This window comes from Mirounga leonina, unplaced genomic scaffold (assembly GCF_011800145.1).
Source record: "Mirounga leonina isolate KUSES-001 unplaced genomic scaffold, KU_Mleo_1.0 Mir_127, whole genome shotgun sequence".
Classification (NCBI taxonomy): Eukaryota; Metazoa; Chordata; class Mammalia; order Carnivora; family Phocidae; genus Mirounga; species Mirounga leonina.
This window is the reverse complement of record NW_023270316.1, coordinates 52,177,446-52,201,265: the sequence shown is the minus strand read 5'-3', so window position 1 is coordinate 52,201,265 and position 23,820 is coordinate 52,177,446. Positions and strand designations below refer to the sequence as shown.

The 23,820-nt window shown below is 36.3% G+C and overlaps 1 protein-coding gene across 5 annotated transcripts in view; it reads left to right on the top strand.

Annotated features, from left to right (window-relative positions):
• The window catches only part of VWA8 (von Willebrand factor A domain containing 8), a 345,308-nt gene that overhangs the window by 62,260 nt on the left and 259,228 nt on the right, over positions 1-23,820 (top strand). For all 5 annotated transcript variants that reach the window (XM_035003301.1, XM_035003300.1, XM_035003303.1 and 2 more), the window contains exons 9-12: positions 1,172-1,276; positions 13,065-13,196; positions 15,286-15,420; positions 15,510-15,587. In XM_035003301.1, the coding sequence (XP_034859192.1) occupies positions 1,172-1,276; positions 13,065-13,196; positions 15,286-15,420; positions 15,510-15,587 (450 nt within the window). The remainder of the gene's footprint in view (positions 1-1,171; positions 1,277-13,064; positions 13,197-15,285; positions 15,421-15,509; positions 15,588-23,820) is intronic.

The window sequence follows — 23,820 nt, the reverse complement described above, 5'->3', positions numbered from 1 at the left end:
TTGGAGGAAGATACCTCTGCTGGCAGGGAGGAGGGATGGGGAGAGCATGGTGGCATAAGGAGCAAATAGGAAACAGTTGTAACCATCGGTGAGAGATTCTGCTAAGGAGAGCATAATCCCAGGTAGTAGGGATCCTGCCTAGACAGGAGATTTATTTTTAAACTATAGTTGTGATTCGTTTATGTCTCCTGAGACTGAGTTAGGTTTCACAGGTATTGTTTACACTGTTCTATATATTTAGAACAGCTTTTCTCCTCCTATTTATCATAGCTCCTACTTTTCGTTCTTTTTGTTTTTGCTTGGAACTTTTTACTTTGACAGTTCTCAAATCTAAAAAAAAAAAGTTCGCAAGTAGTAAAATGAATACCACAATCCCTCAACTAGAATCACCAATTTTTAGCATATTGCCACATTTGATTGCTCTCTCTCTTTTTTTCTGAACCATTTGAAAGTAACCCATGGTCAGTATTCTTATATACGTCAGTGTGCAATTTGTAAGAAGTAGGACGTTCCGCATAACCAGAACCATTAATCATACCCCTCAGCATGTTAACAAGAATTCTATAATATCATCTAATAGTCAACCTATATCGAAATTTCTCTAGTTGTCCCTGTTAGTAGACTTCTGAAAGTAGAGTGAACAGAATTGGGAATGCAGTTTGATTTGGGGGAAGGTTTTGAGAATAATAAATACTTTCTAACTTGTAGTTTATAACTGTGAGGCTAAGTACATGTGTGTATGAGATTAACTCAGATTAGGAATAAGAGTGAAGGAGAAGATACTTTGGGATCAGTAGGGTAGGGAAATGTGTTCAGACATCTAGTCTCAGACATGCTGAACAGGGGTCAATGGGATATCTAGAGTCACATCTGGGCAATTGGGAGTTCAAGTCTAGAGCTCAGGAAAGAGGTCAGGATCAGAGACAGAGACAGGGGAGCCATTAACAGATAGATATCAACTGCAAGATGGGAGTGGGTGAGCTTATCCAGGGAAAGGGTGTGAAATGAGAAGAGGAAGCAATGAATATTTACTTTTGTAGACTTCTGGAAAATATGAGAAACCTATTAGTTATTGTTTATAAGGCAATTTCAATGTCATATGCATTTCAGATAAATTTTCTGTGATTATTTTAGATGTTCCTCATTCCTATGTATTTTTGCCCCTAAATAGGATTCCTTTCCTATGATGTCAATCAAACATGCAATCCAGTGGCTTTACCCATACACTATTTTACTAGGACACGAAGGGAAGATGGCTGTGGAAGGTGTTTTAAAAGTAAGTATCTTGGGACACCTGGGTGGTGGCTCCGTTGGTTAAGTGTCTGCCTTCAGCTCAGGTCATGATCCCAGGGTCCTGGGATCGAGTTCCGCATCAGGCTCCCTGGTCAGCAGGGAGCCTGCTTCTTCCTCTGCCTCTGCCTGCAGCTCCCCGTGCTTGTGCTCTTTCTCTCTGACAAATAAAATCTTAAAAAAAAAAAAAAAGTAAGTATCTTATATGTTAACTAACTTGAATTTAAATTAAAAAAAATAAGTGTCTGCTTCACTTTCCTTTCTTTTTCCATTGTCTCTTCACGTCCCGTCTTTCTTCCTTTCCCTTGCCTTCCCTTGCTTTTCTCTTTTTTTCCAGGCATAGAGGCACTGGCATGCCAGTGATAGGGAAGCAAGGACTGAGGTGGCTGGTGTGGTTGGGACATGGACTACATTGAACAAATAAGTAAATCAGTTGAGCAAATGAGTGGATATATTGAGGATTATGAGAGCTGTGTTACTTACTGTTGGAAAAAGAATTTATAAACATAGAAAGGGAGAAGGAAAGAGACTCCTGAGGTGTTAGATTGGAATTGGAGAAATCAGAATGAACTCATGTTTTTTTCAATATATGTAAACAGAGTAATAGGTATAGATAGTGTGTGTATATGTGAATGCAGACATGTATTTTCTAGCTCTGTCCTCTAAGAAGGCCTAAAAACTGACACTCCAGTGGCAATGATCATGCCAAGTGCCGAGACATTGGTTTCTAAATACCACACTTGCTAAAAGGAATCAGGACTCCTAGGAAATAGGGCTGGTTCAAGGATCAACACAGGGGAACTACGTGATGAAATGAACCGGGATCATCTTATTGTGCCAGAAAGCAAGGAAATGTCTAACAAATGATGTTGACGTGCCAAAAGTAACAGAGGAGCCAGCTTGAAGTGGCTCCCGTTGGCTAAAATGTGGGACAATTTTAGCATCAAAATAAACAAGAATAACAATTGATTATAAACCATTGAACAAAATAGGAATCTCTAAGTTCATATTGATACAAATGAATAAATAAATACAAGGGGGAGAAGAAAAATCTCTTGAATAAATGCAGAAGGAATTATATAAACAGAAAAATCACCATTTGGCAACCATCAGTGTGGCAGTTGATTTAGGCAGGAGTCATCAAAGGTTTTAAAGCTAGTGGGTGGAGGTTCTATGAAGAATAGAATATTGGGGTGCCTGGATGGCTTAGTCAGTTAAACATCTGACTCTTGATTTTGGCTCAGGCCATGATCTCAGGGTTGTGAGATTGAGCCCCACGTTGGGCTCCATGCTCAGCAGGAGTCTGCTTGAGATTCCCACCCCCCACCATGTGTGCGTACGCTCGCTCTCTTGCTCTCTCTCTCTCAAATAAATAAATAAAATCTTCAAAAAAAAAAAAAAAAGATAGGATATTGATGTAACCTAAGAATATCTCCTACCAAAATACGCAGTTGACTACAAAACAAGAAAATGATACTTTTATGGTAAAGGCCAACTTGACCAGTTGGGACATAGCGTCCCTCCCAAGTGTTAAGCTGAGAAGAGCTCAGCCTCATTTCAGGGATATTCTGGATAAGGACTCACGGTGTGTGTTTGGCCGTGAGAAAGTATGGTATAGACCTAGGTTGAGGGCCATCTTACATAACGAAAGGCCTGTATTCTTGAGAATTGTCCAGTCCATAAGAGAGAAGAAACTGAGGAAACTACTTCAGATTAAAAGGGACTAAAGAGATATGATAGCTAAACCCAACATGTGCTCCTATGTTGGATCCTGGGCCAGATAGGAGAAAGTGACATTGTTGACACAGTTAACCTTGGATTAGATAGCAGTGTTCTATTAAATGATTTCCTGATTTGGAAGCTTATGTAGTGATTACATTGGCCAGAGTTCTTATTTTAGGAAATAGGAACTAGAATGTTTAGGAATGATGAGGCATCATATCTGCAGCTTGCTCCTCAGTGGTTCAATAAAAGACCAGTGATAATGGTCTGGTGTGGGGTTGCTGCTGGGGGTAGGAGGAAGGGAATAAATGTGCTACAGTGGTAATCATTGGGAAATCTGAGTGAAGGCAAAACAGAAGCTCTTCGTACAGCTGAGTCCTGCAACTTTCCTGTAAGTTTGAAATTATTTTAAGATAAAACATTTTAAAAAGTGAATATCCACTATAAAGTGTTTCAAAATAAAAAAATTTTAAAAATAAATATAACTAATATAGCACTAAGGTAAAATTTATCTGCCTATAACTTAAATTATTAACTTGAAAAGTAAGCACTTTATATAAAACTATGGAAATTGCTATAGACCTGTCATTTAAACTAATTAAGTTCTTATTTTTATCTTAAGTGGTTCATAATACATGGAACCTGATTTTCTTTCAAAGCATGCATGGCATAATTTCCTCATTGTATAGTTTAACGGTAGTGTTTTCTAAAGGGCCAGTCACAATATATGTTATCTTATAACTACATATTTGAACATGTTGACTCTTGGTAGAGATTTATTGACTTACCAAATTAATTCCTTTTTCTGAAAGACAATTTTTCTTTTTCTTTTACAGTTGGCTTAAGGAGCAGATTTCTAAGGAGTAGGTAGAATGTGAACACTTAAGTTGTTTCTATATGTATAGGCCCTTCATTTTCTGGAGGCCAGGATTTTACCACCTTAGGCAAATGGAGTGGTATTTGTTTCTTTCCTATCCCAAAATCTACAAAGGGAGTACAGAAAGAAGTATTCTTTTTTTGTTTTGTTTTGTTTTATTATGTTATGTTAATCACCATACATTACATCATTAGTTTTTGATGTAGTGTTCCATGATTCATTGTTTGTGTGTAACACTGTATTCTTTATGTAGGTAGTAATAGTGAGAACTCAGAAGTAGATTCTAGGTACGCTAGCATGTTTTTTTTTTTCCACATATCAGCTAGCCAAAGAAACATTATTTTCATTGATTGGTGGTGTCAATAATAATAATAATAATAGTAATAAAAAAATAAAACTAATAAAAAGCTGTTCCTCATAGATGCTGAGAAGTATAGTTGGGGACAGATTCTAAATGAAAAGCATAAAGAAGCAAAGGGAAAATATAACTATATAGTTCACTTTAAGTTTTATTCTTGGCACTGAAAAAAAGAATTAGAATTCATCTTTGATTTGATCAACATCTGAACTAAGTTGGCATCATCGGTCATTGAAATAGAGCACACAGTGTTTAAGAAAAAGGCTGTGATTCCAGATGTGCTCCCTCGATGCCTATCAGCACAGTGCCCAACTCCTACAGAACAAGGGTAAATAGTCAGGGATGAAGAACATGTCGTGGGAAGGTCTGATAAAATGAAGCAATGTAAACTTTTTTGTGACACAACTGAAAGAAGATATTCAGTGCCTGCAAGAGTCAGTTATGAACAAAGGTATTTATTTTTATAAAGAAGCCTCTTTGATGTGTTTCTGATCTCTAATTTCAAAACTAGTCATACAAATTAGACTTCCAGTGAAGATGGCGGAGTAGGAAGATCCTAAGCTTACTTTGTCCCCTGGATACAGCTGGCGAACACCCACATCAGTGTAAATCACCCAGAAAACAACCTGAAGACTGGCAGAATCCACTCTCTAGTCACATTGAAGTGGGTAGGAAGGGGGGGAGATGTAGTCAGGAGCTAAATGGACCTGGGGGACTCTTTGTGGCAGGGAGGGACACCTTGGGCTCAGAGAGAGGAAAAGAACAGGCCCTCACACCAGGTACGCCAGGCACTGGAGACTTGCACAGGGAAGACAAATCTCCATAACATTTGGCTTTGAAAACCAGAGGGGCTGATTTTGTGAGTTCTTACAATTAGCAGGGCTTAACACCTGGAACTTGGAAAATCTGTGGGCTCAGCTCTGAGAGGGTGACAGGAATCTGAGTCCCCACCCTTAAAGAGACAGCATACCAAATAGCCCCACCGAGATACAGCATAGAAACAGCAGTTTGAAAAATACTGGAGTATATGGGAGGGAGATTTGTTTACTAATTTCAGAGCATGTGCTAGAGAAATAGGGATGCTTGGGAGACCTCTCCAAGAACAAAAATGCTGGCAGGTACCATTTCTTTCCCCCACCCCCCAGCCTAGACACATGGACACCTTCGAGCACCAGCACACCCTACTTAACTTGCTAATAGTGCACCCTGCCCTACATTCTGTGGACGCACCCCCTCCAATACATCTTGGCCAGAGCACACCCAAAGTAGTGCCACAGGCCTTGCAGTGTGCAAACATATCCAACAGGTGTGAGCAGCACAACAAAGTCACTCTTGCCCCAGATTGGCCCAAGGTGGCCCCAGACTGGTCCACTAACAACACAGGGATCAAACCCTGCACACAACAGGGAAGGAGAGCCATTGCAGATGACTGGGTTGAAGGCAAAAGTGGCTCAGCCACAATCGTAGGGTGGTGCACACCACACGGGTAGGAGATACCCCTGGAGTGCCAGGTTCCGATAACAGGGGACTTTACACAGCAGAGCACTACAGGACCTCTTCTTCATATAAGGCCACTACTTTTAAGAGCTGGAGATGTAGCTGACTTTCCTGACACATGGAAACAAAGAGTTAGACAAAATAAGACAGAGGAATATTTCCCAAATGTAAAAATAGGACAGATTCACAGCAAAAGAGGAAAAGGAAATGAAAATAAGTAATATGCTTGATAGAGAATTTATAATAATGGTCATAAAGCTACTCACTGGATTTGAGAAAAGAGCGGAGGACCTCAGCGAGACCTCTAACAAAGAGATAGGAAAATAAAAAAAAGAACCAATCAGAGATGAAGAATTCAGTAACTGAAATTAAAAATACATTAGGTGGAATAAATAGTAGATTAGGGGAAGCGGAAGAACGGATCAACGGCCTGGAAGGCAATCAAGTTGAACAGGAGAGAGAAAAAAACAACAGAAAATGAAAATAGACTTAGGGAACTCAGCAGCACCATCAAACATAATAACATTTGCATCATAGGAATCCAAGAAAGAGAAGAGAGAAAAGGGGGCAGAAAATTTATTTTCAGAAATAATAGCTGAAAACTTTTTGAATCTGGGAAGAAAACAGAAATCCAGCTCCAGGAGGCACAGAGAGCCCCCAACAATACATTAAAAAAAAATCATTCCCCCACCGCAATCAAGTGGGATTTATTCCTGGGAGACAAGGGTGATTCAATATTCACCAGCCAATCAATGTGATACATCACATCAATAAGAGAAAGTATAAAAAACATATGATCATTTCAATAGATATGGAAAAAGCATTTGACAAAGTACAAATCTGTTCATGATAAAAACCCTTAACAAAGTAGGTGTAGAGGGAACATACCTGAACATAATAAAGGCCATATGTGAAAAACCCACAGCTAACATCATATTCAGTGGTGAAAAATGACAAGATTTTCCCCTAAGATGAGGAACACGACAAGGATGTCCACTCTTGCAACTTTTATCCAGGATAGTACTGGAAGTCCTAGCTATAGATCAGACAACAAAAAGAAGTAAAAGGCATTCATATTAGTAAGGAAGAAGTAAAACTTTCACTGTTTGCAGAGGACATGATATATAGAGAAAACCCTAAAGACCGCACCAAAAAACTACTAGAAATGATTAATAAATTCATTAAACTCACAGGATACAAAATCAATATACAGATATCCTTTGCATATCTATACACTAAGAATAAAGAAGCAGAAATAGAAATTAAGAAAATCCCATTTACAATTGCCCCCAAATCGTAAAATACCTAGGAATAAACTTAACCAAGGAGGCAAAAAAAAACCCCTATACTCTGAAAATTATAAAACATTAATGAAAGAAATTGAAGATGACACAAATGGAAAACATATTCCATATTTATGGATTAGGAGAACAAATATTGTTAAAATGTTCATACTACTCAAAGTAATCTACGGATTTAATGCAGTTCTTATCAAAATACCAACAGCATTTTTCACAGATTTAGAAAAAACAATCCTAAAGTTTGTATGGAATCACAGAAGACCCCAAATAGCCAAAGCAATCTTGAAAACAAGAACAAAACTGGGATCACAATCCCAGATTTCAAGATATACTGCAAAGCCATAGTATTCAAAGCAGTATGGTACTGGCACAGAAATAGACACATAGATCAATAGGATAAAATAGCCCAGAAATAAACCCACAATTATATGATCAATTAATCTTCAACAAAGGAGGCAATAGGCAATGGGAGAAAGACAGTCTCTTCAACAAATGGTTTTGGGAAAACTGGACAGCTACATGCAAAAGAATGAAACTGGATCACTTTCTTACATCATATATAAAAATAAATTCAAAGTGGATTAAGGACCTAAATGTGAGCTCTGAAATCATAAAAATCTTGGAAGAGATCACAGGCAGTAATTTCTTTGACATCAGCCATAACAGCATTTTTCTAGATATGTCTCCTGAGGCAAGGGGAACAAAAGCAAAAATAAACTATTGGGACCACATCAAAATAAAAAGCTTCTGCAAAGCAAACAGTCAAGAAAACAAACTACTTAATGGGATAAGATATTTGCAAATGACATATTCAATAAAGGGTTAGTATCCAAGATATATAAACAGTTTATACAACTCAACACCAAAAAACCCCAAACAATCCAATTAAAAAATGAGAAGACATGAACAGACATTTCTGCAAAGAAGATATACAGATGGCCAACAGACCATGAAAAGATGTGCAGCATCATTCATCATCGGAGAAATGCAAATCAGAACCGCAGTGAGATACCACCTCAGACCTGTGAACATGGCTAAAATCAAATACACAAAGAACAACAAGTGTTGGCGAGGATGTGGAGAAAAAGGAACACTTGTACAGTGTTGGTGGGAATGCAAACTGGGGCAGTTATATATACAATGGAATATTTATTACTCGGCCATAGAAGAGAATGAAATCTTGCTATGGCTGAAGCTGGAGGGTATAATGTAATGATAAGAGAAATAAGTCAGTCAGAGACAGATACCATATGATTTCACTTACATGTGCAATATAAGAAACAAAACAAATGGACAAAGGAAAAAAAAGAGTAATAACCAAAAAACTGACTCTTAAGTATAGAGCACAAACTGATGATTACCAGAGGGGGATGGGTGAAATAGGTGAAGGGGATTAAGGGTACACTTATCATGATGAGCACTGAGTAATGTATAAAAGTGTTGAATCACTATATTATACACCTGAAACTAATATAACACATTATGTTAACTCTACTGGAATTAAAAAAAAAACAACAACCAGCTAGTCATACAAATGAGTTAAAGTTATAGAATACCTATAAGGAGTTGAGTTTTCTAAAGAACGTAGCTAGTATTGCTTCATTTTGTTTGGCCTTTGACCTTTATAATTAAGGGGAACAGAGAAAAATGACTGAAGGTCTATATTACAAACAGAAAATAATTTAAATTTCATTTTAGAGTCTAAAAAAATGAAAAGGGCATGATATTTTTTAGATAAGATTAGAAAAAGTGGTTATCTTTTCTTGCCTTAATAGTGTATATAGCTAGTTAAGGAACAGTACTTCTTTTTCCAACTCCTTAGTAGATAAATAAGGATGAGTGGAGAGCTTAAATCCATTTGTCTGAACCTAAAGAAGAAGTTTCTTTTTGTGAGATCATTACACACTGATAGATACAACCAGATCAGAGTGTTAAATTACTCTCCTTAAGCGTCTGCCTTCGGCTCAGGTCATGATCCCAGGGTTCTGGGATCAAGCCCCACATCGGGCTCCCTGCTTGGCGGGAAGCCTGCTTCTTCCTCTCCCACTCCCCCTGTTTGTGTTCCTGCTCTCGCTAACTCTCTCTCTGTCAAATAAATAAATAAAATCTTTAAAAAAAAAATGGTAGCAGTCTAGTGATTGGTATAATTTTTGTGATCTGTCCTGGGACAGTCCATCTGCCCCATTTGTTATTCTAAGTTTCTCTATTTTCTCAAGCTAATGTTCACAGATGAACAAAATTTTATATATCCTCAAATAATTTTGAATTAAGAGAGGTGAAAATTAAGGCAATATTTTTGAATTGGAAAATATAATTGAATTAAGAATTAGAAATATCTATTATAATAGCAAACCGAGAACGTATTATATGATTTTCCTTGATAATCATTTTCTGACCTACATTGTCATAGAAATTAATGGATAGTTGAATATGAATTAGATATCCATTTGGATTTTAGTGTAATCACTTAGACAATTTTTAAGGAAAAATTATTACTCACTGAAAGTACAGTCAGCTAAAATTTGGAACACCTTTTTTTTCCCCCCAAACAAGCTATAAAAATGGTCTTTCATTCCTCAGATGGTGCTCGTTGTATGATGTTGATACTCTAAAAACATGTTTCTGTAGTCATAAAATCCCTCCTCACTTTTAGTTAAGGATATCTTAAAATACTCTGTCTCTGAATCTGCTATACTTTGAGAGTGGTATACTTTTGTTACAGTGTAGTAACAAGTACATTTGCTCTTCTAGTACCGTGTCTTGGCTCTCGGTCCTTCTTAGGTAGGACCAAGTGGGTCTGTCTAGTGGACTTGAAAACATGGGCATGGATCTGGAGATATTTTGATATTAAAGATAAGCACTTGGGAGTCAGTAATATATGGGTGTTAGTTGAATTGATCACACGGATGAAAGAACCAAAGAGGAGCATATATGGTGAGAAGAAATACTGCCTGAAGACTGAACGCTGGAAGAGCCAACATTTAAGGATTGGACAGTGTGCCAAGAACCGTCAAATAAGGCAGAGGAAGAATAGTCAGAGCATACAGATGGTTTGTAGTCTGAAACTGGATGAGATTATTTTAAAAAGTGAACATAGAAAATGTAAAAGGTCCACTCCTGAAGTACGCTGATGTGCACTGGTCAGGTAAATGAAGAAGACCCTGCTGGAAGGACTGAGAAGGAAGGAGCAGTAAAATAGGAGGAAAACTTATTTAGTCATTTAGTTTGGCAAATAGGGTATTAACTGGTGAACTTAACAGGAACAATGCTAGTGAAGTGGTGGGAACACCAGCCAAAAAAATCAGTGGGCCGAATAGTAAATCAGAGATGAGGAAGCGGAAACAGTGATTATATACTTGTAAAATAAGTTTGATGGTGAAAAGCAACAAGATGGTGGGTCACTCAAGGATTATGTAGAATCAAGAAATGACTTTTTGTTTGTTTCTTGAAAAGGGAAGACAAACATCTTCATAGGAGGAAGGGATGTAATCTGTGGAATACATGGAAAATATTTGTGGAAATATGATCTGGGAGAGGCGGGAAAGGACATTTCCAGAGCACCATTGTGCCTTGGTTTGGAATGATGGAAGAACATATTTTTGTACCCAGCATCTAGAATGATGGAGTTATCATCAACTGAGATGGAGAAAGCAGACTTTCACTGGCTTTCCATTCACTCATAATTAAAGCGGAAGTCCTTTCTACAGAGATGGTGGGAAAAGAAGTGAGGTTTGATGAAAATATAGATGATTTTGAGAATTAAAGGGAAAGAATTTCATTTGTTCATATAAGAAGACTTTATTGACTACTGACTATGCCCCATGTATGATTCTAGGTTCTGGAGATTTGGACTGAACCAAATAGATACATTTTTAATTTTGTCAGTGGAGTTTATATTCTAGCAAAGAACGGAGGGGTATGTACCTGAAGGCTCTGTTGTGGTTGGAGGAGGCAGCTAGATGACCTGACACAGGAATGAATCGGTTCAGATGACTCCTAAGGGAGAGTAGTGTTGGTTTGTATTAGTTGCTGATTGGCTTTGGAAAGGAGCCTAGCAGAGACTAAGGGCTACATACTTTTTTGGTAGCCAGGAAATAGGATATGGAGAATTTCTTTTTTAGTGCTCCACAGCCTAGAAAAAGGTATAAAGAAAATTAATACTTTGGAGGGACAGGATTGAGAACTGTGAGGGTGAGTTTGGAGGCCTTGCAGATCAACATGTAATTAACATTTGCTTTTATTAAATTATATTTCACAGTTCAAATAATGTAATTCCAAAGAAAGTGTATCAAAAAATACATTAGTATTGTTTGTTTAATTGACATTCCAGAATTAATAGGAGCTACTCATTAATGTAAAATGGTAAAGTAAATGCACTTTGGTTTATTTGATTTTCTACTTCTTGCTAACATGTAGTCTGTGAGAATTATATATTTTACTCCTTAGATACCTTTTTGATTAACAGTCCTTTAAATTTCCTATGGCAGCAGATGGTAATTCATCTTGCAACTTGAGTTCTTTTACTATCTTAGGGTATTCTAGCCTACTATTTTGATTCTACTGAAATATTTTCGCTTGAATTATTTATAAGGACATAACCAGTTATAGCAAGTGGTTCAAGGCATTAGTGTTCATTTCTGGAATACAAGTGCTCTGCAATCAGTCCTATATCAAGTTAGGCTGACGTTATTATAGGTGGGGTTAAAAACATAGCTTTAGCTAATATATTTGTTTTCTTAGAATTTTACAGTTCTAGGTTCTAAATTCTAATGACTTTAATTACTTGACTAAGGCCTTACTCCTTTCCTGTTGAACCTCCCTTAAAATACAGCGTAACGTTTTTGGGGGTTTTTTTGCATGAAATTAAAGTGTCAGTAATTGTTATTTGTCTACAACATGAAAGCAACTCCTACCAAATTACGTGATACTCTGGGAATTTATATGTATAAAATGCATACTATATAAGACTTACATTTTTTAATGGTAACACAAATAGACAATTTTTCTTAGGTTTGGGTAAAGGAGTAAGTGATTGTCTTAAGTACTTCTGACATCAAAAAGACTTTAATTGGGTTGTTTGGCTTAGAACATTGAGGTTGAAAATAATTTTCTTCCCCAAAATCTATTTTCTGGAGTTGGGTCATTCTGCTTAGTAAGCAGTGATCTGTTCTTGCATTGAGGTTCAGTTCTTTCACTATAGTGATAATGTTCTAAAACTAAGGTAGGATTTTGGTGGGGTGGGGGCGGATAATTTCTGCCTGCTTAATACTAAAAATGAGTTAAGCTTTTCATAATGAACATGCTGTTATTCTAGGGCATAGGATTTAATTAATTTTCAATTAGTATTCTCATTTTCCATATACTTGTTTGTGTTCTTTGTGTGCATTCTTTATATAACTAGCTGGTATGAGGGCTGTAACCAAGAGTTAGAGCATTGATAATTGGTCTACGTGGAGAAAGAATCAGTGGTCTTGGTCTTTTACATCCAATTTGACAAATACTGAGAACATACACCATAGAAGGCACTGTGCCAGATACTGTGGAAGACTGTTATAATTTATTGTAATCAGTTAGGCTAACCACAGAAGCAAACAGCAGAATGGTGTCCAGGAAGTTCTGGTTTCATGAATTTCAGGCAACATTAATGCCAGTTGATTTAAGAAATCAACCAAAATAAGTTTTATTTTACTTTAACATGTTGTCAAGAGTCTCATCGTCCTTTCCAGGAAACTGGAACCTTTGATTAACAGGACGTATAGGCTGCAAACTGTTAACTGGAATTCAGTGACTCCCTTTCCTGTCGTTTAGTAAATTTTAGGAACTATTTGCATATCACCTTTAGTAATTGGCTTAAGGAGAATGACATTTGTAAAAACGGTAAAAAATACTCATTAATTTTTTATCTCTACTTTTATAATATAGAGTGAGTTTCAGTTCTAATTAAGATGGAACCTTCCGGATACCCAACACTAATACTAACATAAAAAGTAAATTACATGATTTTCTTGTAATTTTGTAGCGCTTTGAACTCCAAGATTCAGAAAGCTCTGTGCTTCCTAAAGAGGTGGTGAGAGTGGAGAGGCTTGCGGAGAGCACTGCCCCACAAGCTAACGTGACTATCCGGATAGCAGAAAAAGAGGTGACCATTCAGGTAACGGATCAAGCTTTATGCTTTCTGAGATATGCTTTGTCCTGCCCATTTTTATGACCTAAATTGGGTTTATGATCTCCTTATAAATCTCTGGTTCTGTAGGGTCCCATCTATATATCTGTATCTGTATCTGTATTTATCTTTGTCTCCACGGTAATGTATGTTTGTAAATTAGAAAAGTTCAGGAGAAACATGGGGATAGCCTTTCATCAAAAACCAAAATTGACCTCTGGGAAAATCAAGTACTGAATAAAGCATTGTGTATTCCGAGTCCTTGGTAAGAAATAGTGTTTTCAAACATATTTTAACAGCTAAGGAACACTCTTTTCAAATAAAATCATTCTTAGCTAGATGCACTATTTAAAAGAGGAGCTGTTGTAGTTGCACAGTGTTTAGAAGAAGGGAAGGGGGTGCCTGGGTGGCTCAGTCGTTAAGCGTCTGCCTTTGGCTCAGGTCATGATCCCAGGGTCCTGGGATCAAGCCCCGCATCGGGTTCCCTGCTTGGCGGGAAACCTGCTTCTCCCTCTCCCACTCCCTCTGCTTGTGTTCCCTCCCTCGCTGTGTCTCTCTCTGTCAAATAAATAAAATCTTGAAAAAAAAAAAAAAGAAAAAGAAGAAGGGAAGGATATGTGGTCACAGAGCTCCATCTGCTCGCTCTGCCTCCCTTTCTTGTAACCCTTTGAGGGCCCTGAGAGCCCCAAGAGGTGATGAGAAACTGTCCCTAGCAAACACAGCTTGAAAACCAGAGACTTAAATGAATTGTAAGTGAATGTGGGAAAGAAAAACGGTTGCCTTCTTATGTGCCAGAGCACACTTTAATTAGAAGCTTTTTATGTGCTTTAATGTGGTATTATTAATACTTATTAATGTTGCTGTATTATTCATTCATTATGTCTACTATAAGCCAGGCTCTGTATTAAGAATTATTAGTGCCCACTCTGTATTAGTCACTGTATTTGTCTCTTTGCATATATTATGCCACTAAATCCCCCAATAACCCTGGAGGCAAGTTTTATTAGGTCCATTTTATAGATTCGAAAGTTGAGATGTAAAGAGGGTAATCGATTCACCCATGGTCACCAGCTAAGAAATGTCACAGATGAGACTTCTAGACAGGGTCACTTTTCATTACACTCTTCTGTCTCCTTCAGATGAATAACCTCACTAGGCTGATGGTCTAAATAGAGACAGATGAGTAAGGACTGCATTGGAAGGCTGTGGGGATATAGAGTGACCTAAGTCTTATAGGATGACACAGGAGTTTTCTAGTGGCTCAGGAATGGAAAGGTAATAGGATACTTTAGGCAGTTTAAACAGTATGTCCAGAGGCATGAGGTGTGAACAAGCTTTCCTTATTTGCTTCCCTTTGGTAATGGCTTTCTGACCTCATTGCCTCCAGTCCCTTCCAGTCAGCCTTCTATGTTACCACGAGGATGATCTTTCCTAAACTCAAATCTGATCTTGTCATTTCCAAACTTATAATTCTGCAGGGTTCATGTTGTGTACAGTATGATTAAGTACTGAGTCCTCAGCAGAATGTAGAAATCTTCTCCTAGTAGGGTCCCCAGGAGACTAATAAGGAGGAGATAGGAAATAAAAGAAGTAGGTGTGAGGGATGGGAAGAAAGATTTTAAGAACAGATGCTTCTGAGTGGTAAACTAAGAGCGGAAAAGGATTTGTAGACATGTGGATTTTAGAAATCAAGAGGTCATTGCTGACTTTGGAGAGTCCTAGTAGACTGACTCTAAATTCTGTACTTAGCACTGGAATTTGGATAAAAACCTTCATTCTCAAGTAGTGACATTGTTATTTTAAGTTAAAAATAGCCTGAAAATGACATGATTCTTATGAAAATGTCTGACAGCACCGAGCTTTCATTTTAGAGGGATGATTGATTTGGAGGGCTGATGGTAATGATCAGATCTGTGAATGAGAAAATAGTTGTTGCTCTATTGAAATATCAAAAACAGGATAGAATTGAATTGAGCAAGGAATTATTAGGGGCTTCTAAATGGCAGTTATGTGCTTCCTTTTACTGATGTTTTGAGAAAAACATATGCATATTATATTTACTTCTCTTTAATTATAGGTGCCATCTGGGACCAGGCCAATAAATCAACCTTGTGCATCAGACCATTTTATACAAACTTTAAGCCATAAACAACTACTGGCTGAGATGATGCAGTCTCACATGGTTAAGGACATATGTTTAATTGGAGGAAAAGTAAGAATTGCAGTTTCACTGCAGATTTCTGTTTCCTGGCTTTTGGTTATTTCGACTTCTCCCTTGAATGATTGTGTTTCCATTTGTAGGGTTGTGGAAAAACAGTCATTGTTAAGAACTTTGCAGATAACTTAGGATACAACATAGAACCCATCATGCTCTATCAGGTATGACATTCGGTTTTAGTACTCGGACTATAAGCATATGTATTTGTACCATCAGTAGAATTTATGAATATTCTTCCTTGAGTTATGACCTGTTAATTTTGATGTACGTAAATAACAACAATCAAATTGGAGTACAGTGATAATTATTTGGAACTTTTGAAAGTGCATTCTAGGATACCTCATGTGCTCAACATATTGGGGTCTGCTTTTCAAGAGAGATCCAATTTACCTGCATGTGCACACATACACAGAACACATTTAGTAGTAATTTGGAAATCTAAACCAAATGGGTTTCAGCAGCAGTGGGAGATAATTAGGTATTCATTGAATAGACTATTTTTTTATTGTGGAAAAATATACGTAAAATTTACCATTTTAATCATTTTTAAATATACAGTTCCCTGGAATTAGGTGTTGTGTAACCATCACCACTGTCTATTTTCAGAATTTTTTTTTCTTTCCTGTATCTCCCTCTCCCTTTCACCCATTTTGTCCACCCCCCCATCCCCTCTCCTCTGGCAACCACCAGTTTGTTATTTGTATTTACAGGTCTGTTTCTGCTTTTTGTTTGTTTATTCATTTTGTTTTTTAGATTCCACATGTAAGTGAAATCATATGGTATTTGTCTTTCTCTGTCTGACTTATTTCCAGAAATTTTTTATTCCGAGGAGAAACTCTATATTCATTAAACAATAACTTCCCATCCCCCCCAACCCCAGACTCTGGTAACCTCTATATTACTTTCAGTCCCTATGAATTTGCCTATTCTAGGTACCTCTTTTAAATAGAATCATACACTTTTTTTGTCATTTTGTCTCTATTTTACTTAGTATGTTTTCAAGGTTCATTCATGTTATAGCATAAATCAGAATTTCATTTCTTTTTATGGCTTAATAATATTCTGTTGTATGGATATACTACTTTTTGTTTATTCAAATGTTGATGAATGCTCTGGTTGTTTCCCCCTTTTGATTATTGTGAATAATGCTACTATAAACATTGGTGTGTAAGTACCTATTTGAGTCCCTACTTTTAGTTCTTTTAGGTATATACCTAGAAGTGACATTGCTTGAACCATATTGTAATTCTATGTTCAACTTTTTGAGGTGCTATTAAACTGTTTTCCATAGCAGCAGCACCTAATTTTACATTCCCACCAGCAGTGTGTGAAGTTATAACTCCTTGTAGTTTTGATTTGCATTTCCCTAATGACTAATGAGATTAGGCATCTTTTTATGTGCTTATTGGCCATTTGTATGTCTTATTTGGAGAAATGCCTGTTCAAGTTCCTTGCCTGGGTTTCAATTGGGTTGTCTTTTTGTTGCTGAGTTGGTAGGAGTTCTTTATATATTCTGGATAATAACCCATTTTCAGTCATGATTTGCAAATATTTTCTCCCATTCTGTAGGTGTCTTTTCACTCTCTTCATACTATCCATTGATGCACAGAAGTTTTTAATTTTGACAAAGACTAATTTATCTTTTTGTTATTGTTGCCTGTGTTTTTGGTGTTACATACAATAAATCATTGCCAAATCCAACATCATGAATCTTCCCTATGTTTTCTTCTAAGAATGTTATAGTTTTAGGTCTCACATTTAGGTCTTTGACTCCTTGATCCATTTTGAATTGATTTTTGTATACAGTGAAAAGTAAGGGTCAAACTTCAGGTCATTTGCATGTGAATGTCCAGCTTTCCCAGCACGATTTGTTGAAAAGACAGTCTTTTCCTCATGGGAGTAGTCTTGGCATCCCTGTCAAAGATCAGTTGACCATATAGGCGAGAGTTTGTTTCTGGGCTCTCTCTTTTATTCCCTTGGTCTTTCTGTCTGTCCTTATGTCAATACCACCCTGTTTTGATTGTTATAGCTTTGTGGTAAGTTTTAAAGTCAGGCAGTGTGAGACCTCCAACTTTATTTTCTTTTCCAGGATTGTTTTGGATATTCAGGGTCCCTTGAGTTTTCATTTGAATCTTAGGATAAGTTTTTCTATTTATGAAAAAAAATGCTGTTGAGATTTTGATAGAGATTGCAGTGAATCTATAGGTCGCTTTGGATAATATTGTCAACTTAATATTGAGTCTTTCTATCTGTGAACATGAATGTCTTCTCAGATATTTGTCTTCTTTAATTTCTTTCAGCAATGTTTTATAGTTTTCAGTCTACGAGTCTTTTATCTTCTTGGTTAAATTTATTCCTAAATATTTTTGAATAGATAATTTTTATGAATGTACATGTTGTATATAGTATGAAAAAAAGCAAACTTATAGCTGGTAATTTTACAGAGTAAAATTTTCTCTCATGTATTTGTTTGTAATGATACCTCCTAAGACATTTTTATCCTGCTAATTTATTGATTCTGTATGTTAGTCTTTGGGTGGTTATGATATCTTTTTACTCATAGCAGATCCTTTGAACAATTTTTGAAGTGGATATGATACTACTTACTTATATTTTAGGTTGAATTTTGCATTTTTAGTTTATTCTTTAGTTAAATTTTCTTATTGTTACTGACACTAAATAAATTTAACATTAAGAATCCTATTATTTTTGAAAAATGACATTTAAACCAGTTACTTATTGTGACTTTGGGTTATAGAAAATGTTGGCAGCTCATACTTCAGAGTATTGAGAAGATTCCTTTCAGTGCTGCTCTAGGTTACTTTGTGCCTATTGATTGAATTGGCCAGAGTTTAAATAAAATCTAGGAAGAAGCATATGATCCAAGTTTATGAAATCACGAAGAAAATAAAGGTGACAAGATTAAAATAGTAGTGACATCCTTGGTCTTTAGATATAAACATGTAGAGAAAAGAGAATAAATTTCTACACTGTACAGGAGGTGGCAAGTCTTGGAACCCACTGAAAATATATTTTGAAATGAGTTTTTATAAATTGATTGTAGACCTACTGGCTTTTTAAAGAGAATTAAGGAAATTGGGAGAAGGGGTTATCTTAAACTTTAATATATGGAAGATGCCATGAGGAATACCCTGACATCTTATGAAATCACTCCTCTTGATGTCTTTGCAGAGATCAGAAGGCAGATGGTTAGCTCAGTATGCTAGTTCATGTGTCTCTACCCTTACATACCTCATGTTAGAAGTGATCTGAGGATGGCATTTTATCATCTCACCAACCAGTTAACTATCACCTTTCTAATTTCCAATGCAAATACTTTTCTACCAAATAATTGGGGGGTTGGGCCCAAATCATTAATATATTTGTCAAATTAGTTAAATTTTACTCTAATATTTTATATCCCACTTATAGGTCAAGGATAAATACAAGCATAATTTATTTCCCAGGTGCCATTGCTTTGAAATCATATGGAGAAGACCTTTAGAGGATAACATTTCTTTTCTCTCTGACCCCAACCTAATTTAATTTTTTTTAAAGATTTTATTTATTTATTTGACAGAGAGAGACAGCGAGAGAGGGAACAGAAGCAGGGGGAGTGGGAGAGGGAGAAGCAGGCCTCCTGCTGAGCAGGGAGCCTGATGCAGGGCCCTATCCCAGGACCCTCAATTCCAGGACCCTGGGATCATGACCTGAGCCGAAGGCAGACGCTCAACAACTGAGCCACCCAGGCTCCCCTGACTCTAACCTAATTTATTAGTAATATTATTTCTAAAATTAGACACATAATTATTTTCTTCACATTAAAATAAAAGCTCCCATTCTAATGAAAGCTGAAAATAATTTAGCCTTATAAATTTTTCCAGATAATACTGTTTCTGTATTAGGTTTCTGTAGCCAGTTTATGGTGATTTGGTAGTGGTTAATTATCCTAAGATTATATACGTGAGCTGTGAAAATTATGGTCACCTCATTCTGTTTTTCATTAAAAGAAAAACCAAGCAAGAGAGTATGTATGTATTCATCAGTTCAGATCTCAACTCTGCTGAAAACTTACCCAAAGTATCCTGCCATTGAGAATGTTTTCTTTATATATGGAAGAAGTAGTTTAAGAACAGATTTCTTATATATTTTTGGAGAGTGACAGCAAGCTAATAAAAATACTATTTTAATGGTTTTTTTTTTTTACTTTCTTGTTCAGTTTGTTGATTGATGGATAAACAAAGGTAGGAGAATTCTACCATTAAGGATTGGGAAAACTGGGACAGAGACAATTATGCAAATTAATCGTATATTCTGGAAACCCCTTTTCCAATTTTGCCTTTCTGCTCATTAGTCTTCACAGAAATATCTAGAAGAAAAGTGGTTTCTGAAAGCATAGACTTCAGAAAAGGTTAAAGAAATATAAAAATGTAGGTGAGGTTTGTTTCCATCTCTCTCCATATAGCTTCTTTCCATGAACTGGATCAAAGCATTAATTAGGGACTGTATTGTCATTTGCAGTTTTGTAAACTATTAATCAGTTGGTTTTCATGATAGTATAAGACTTTTTGTTCACATTTTCTTATTTATTAGTAGAGCTCTTTGATCTCAATGGGACAGAGGAACGAATTTAATAGAATTAAAGATGGGTTTGGATTTTATAATAATATAGTCCATATTAATGAAAAATTTCTGGAAGTTTGAGCTGACATAGAGAATTTAGTGGGAATAAGTAACCCAACATCTGTTTTCCTAGAAGATGTGGAGATTTCCCTGTTATTTGTACATGTATAAAGCTACACTTAATCTGTGGGTTTTGCTTTATTTTTAGACTTGACTATTTTTAGAACTGGATTTCATATGAAGAAAAAGAAAAACAGAGCCTTAACACAAATTTGTGGTAGTACATAAAGTAAGTTTAATAGGTTGTAAAAATCTTAAATCACTTGGCTCAAGTGTTAGGTCAGATTCTTTTAACTGGTTATTCTTTTTTTAGTGTTGAAGCCAGTGATTTCATAGTATTGAAGAAATCCAAGTTATTATTCTTTTCCTTCACAACCAGATAAGGGCATGTTTCCAGATTTCTTTCCGCACGATCATAAACAGCACCAGATCTGAGATATCTTTCTTTTGTTAAAGTACTAGTTGGATAAAAGCCAAGTCAACTCCAATAAGAATTTTAAGAACAGATAAGTTCATGGGACTTTTAATGAAAATAATCACTATCTAAAACATTTTGAAATCTTAGAGTCATTTTTAATTTTTAGCTAAGTTTTTCTCCTATAGCTGAACTCAAACCAAATCCTTTTTTCTGTCTTCCATCTAATCTACAATCTACTTCTTCCTGTTTATCCAAATACAGTGGAAAGTATCCTTCTTTCATTCTCTCCTTTGTTTTTACTGCTCTGTGTCTTGGATTTATTTACTCACTTCTTGTCTTTGCCTTGACTTTATACTTTTCTCTCAAGATTTTAAGATAGCTATATTCACTTAAATGGTTAATATTCAACCTTGGAGGCTGACTTTCTACATGATTCTTTGTAGCTCATCTTGTTTTCTTGATTTCTTATTTTGCTACCATCTGTCATCCTTCCTGTCTTCTTTGTATTTTTTCTTTTCCCACAGAGACTAACCTTCATGAGGGTATCGAAGAATTTACTTACCTCAGCTCCTTCAAATTTCTTCTATTATAAAACTTATTTTTAAAGAACAGTGTATGTCAACATCACATGAGAACTTTAAAATGGTTGACTTGAACAATCCTTTTCAACTCCCAGGATTACTAAGGCTCCTATCTCATGTCTTTTTCAGATTCTCCTTGTTAATGACGTTGCTTTGTGTCCTGCCTCCTTTGTACAGAATGTGCTTTAAAAATTATTGCAGTCCATCAAAGTATAAAATTTAATGCATATAAACATTTAAAGATTAGCAGAAAAAAATTTCCCTTCAGTTTGAAGGGACGTTTTTATTCAATATGATTCCATATTTCTTGCTTATAATGTCAAGAGTCATGCTACGAGGACCAATAACTATAATGTTGTTTGTCATAATTTCATAGATAAGTTATAGTGCATTATGTTATTTATAATTACAAAATTATAAATATTATACATTGTATGGAATAGTTACCTCAGTAAATTTCATCAGGATACTAATAAGCAGGTGGCAATCACACACGCAGGGAATTTTACAAATCAAATTGTAAAGCCACAAACTACAACTTTACTCTAACAAGTTGCTTCACAAATATACTTTATTGGAAACAACAGAGTATAGATGACTCTCTGTAATATATCACCATTATTGGAAAAGGCGACTCAAGTTTATGCTCAACTAATTTTAAAGCCACCATTGTGATTATTGCCTATGCATATTAACATTTTATCACACTTCTTCATTTTAAAAATGAATAATGAAAACAACTCATATTATATCAAAATTGTTTTTAGGCAACTGGTATAATTTTTTTCCTTACCACATTTTTAAGATTTTCACATAGTGCTTATGCTTTATTTTATGTAAAAATGCCACAAGCTTTATTATCTATATTTTGCAGCTTCAGAGAAGTGATCACGTCTCTAATTATTTGAATGCACACTTCATACCTCAAATACACGGGAAAGCTGGTTGTTTCATGTAGAAGTTATGTAAAGAAGCGGTTTTAGAGTGCTAGTAATTACTTCAATAAAAAGCTGGTCTCTTGCCACTTTAACAAGAAAAAATAACCATCAAACATATAATTTAAACAATAGGTTGAATCAGAAGATAATGGGAGGGTTTTTAGAAATGTTCTAAAAACAATCTGTGGCTGTTATTTAGAACTGAATATATACTCTCGTCTTTTAGAGATTTAATTCAGGATGTATTTAGAAAACAACTCATTTCTATCCTCTAGTTGGGCTGAACAGAGTGTTTATGCACATTCTGTTACTGTCTTCCTATTCCTTTTATGGGCAATTAAGGGCTTTTTTAAAGGAGAACCAAACAAATGGGTGATATTACTCTATAATGGGGTTGATAAACTCTTTCTTAAAAGGGCTGGATCATAAATGTCTTGGTCTTTATGGACCAGGTGGACCCCATTGAAACAACTCAACTCTGCTCTTGCAGTAGAAAAACAGCCATGGGCGATATCTGTGAATGAATGTGTCTGTGCTCCACCTTATCACAGTTTTGGTGTTTTTTGTTTTTTTTTAATTAAATTAAATTTTTATTTATTTATTTGAGAGAGAGAGCAAGCATGAGTAGGGGGAGGGGGAGAGAGACAAGCAGACTTCCCGCCGAGCAGGGAGCCAGACACAGGGCACGATCTGGGACCCTGAGATCATGACCTGAGCCGAAGGTAGATGCTTACTACTGAGCCACCCAGGTGCCCCTTTGGTTTTTTTGTTTTTTGTTTTTTCTTAATTAAGGTTTTTTTTTTTTTTTTTTTTAATTGAGGTGCAATTCACATATAGTAAAATCCGTCCATTTTGACAAACAAATTTGGTTGTATAACCACTATCACAATTGAGATAATGGGACATTTCCATCAGCTTAAAAAATTCCCTTGTGCCTCTTTGTAGTCACCCCCTCCCTGACACGGGTAACCACTGATCTGTTTTCTCTCCCTATTTTGCCTTTTCTAGAATGGCATAAAAATGGATTTGAACAGCCTTTTGAGTCTGGTTTCTTTCACTAACATAATGCATTTGAGATTCATCCACACTGTTGCATGTTTCAGTAGTTCTTTTTAATTGCTGAGAACCTTCTCACATTTTTATTGGTGTTTGTGTCGGTACTTGTGTGTGTTCCTGCTACAGTAGCTTTACTTTTGGGGCTCAGCCCTTCTCACCTCGGTTATCAACACTAACTTTCTAGGCTTTCCACCTGTTTCCAGCCTGGAGTTTTCCTAATCCATACTTCCAACACTGAAATTTGTTCTTTCTAATTTTCCCCCTGCTTTAAGCCTTTGAATCACTTCTAATAGTTTGGAAGATAATTTCAAATTCTGTTGCTTAGCACACTGCTTTTTTTTTTTTTTTGGCCCCTCCAAACCTCCCTTAGCCAGGTTTGAGGCTTTAACTCATGCAGCTAACATTCACCTTTTACTCCAGCCATAAAGAATGGTTTGTGGTCTCCTCAGCATGACTTGTTGTGTGAGGCAGCCATACTTTCTTGCCTTGCTCATGCTGTATGAACCTCCTTCTCCTGTGGACCAGTTTGCTTACTCTTCACAATTTAGCCCCACAACTGCTATCTCTGCGTTTTCTGATTGGTCCCCAGTTCGATTTATATGTACTCCCTGTGTGTTTCACCAGCTCTTAAATCTATGGTTCCAGGGGCGCCGGGGTGGCTCAGTCATTAAGCGTCTGCCTTCGGCTCAGGTCATGATCTCAGGATCCTGGGATCGAG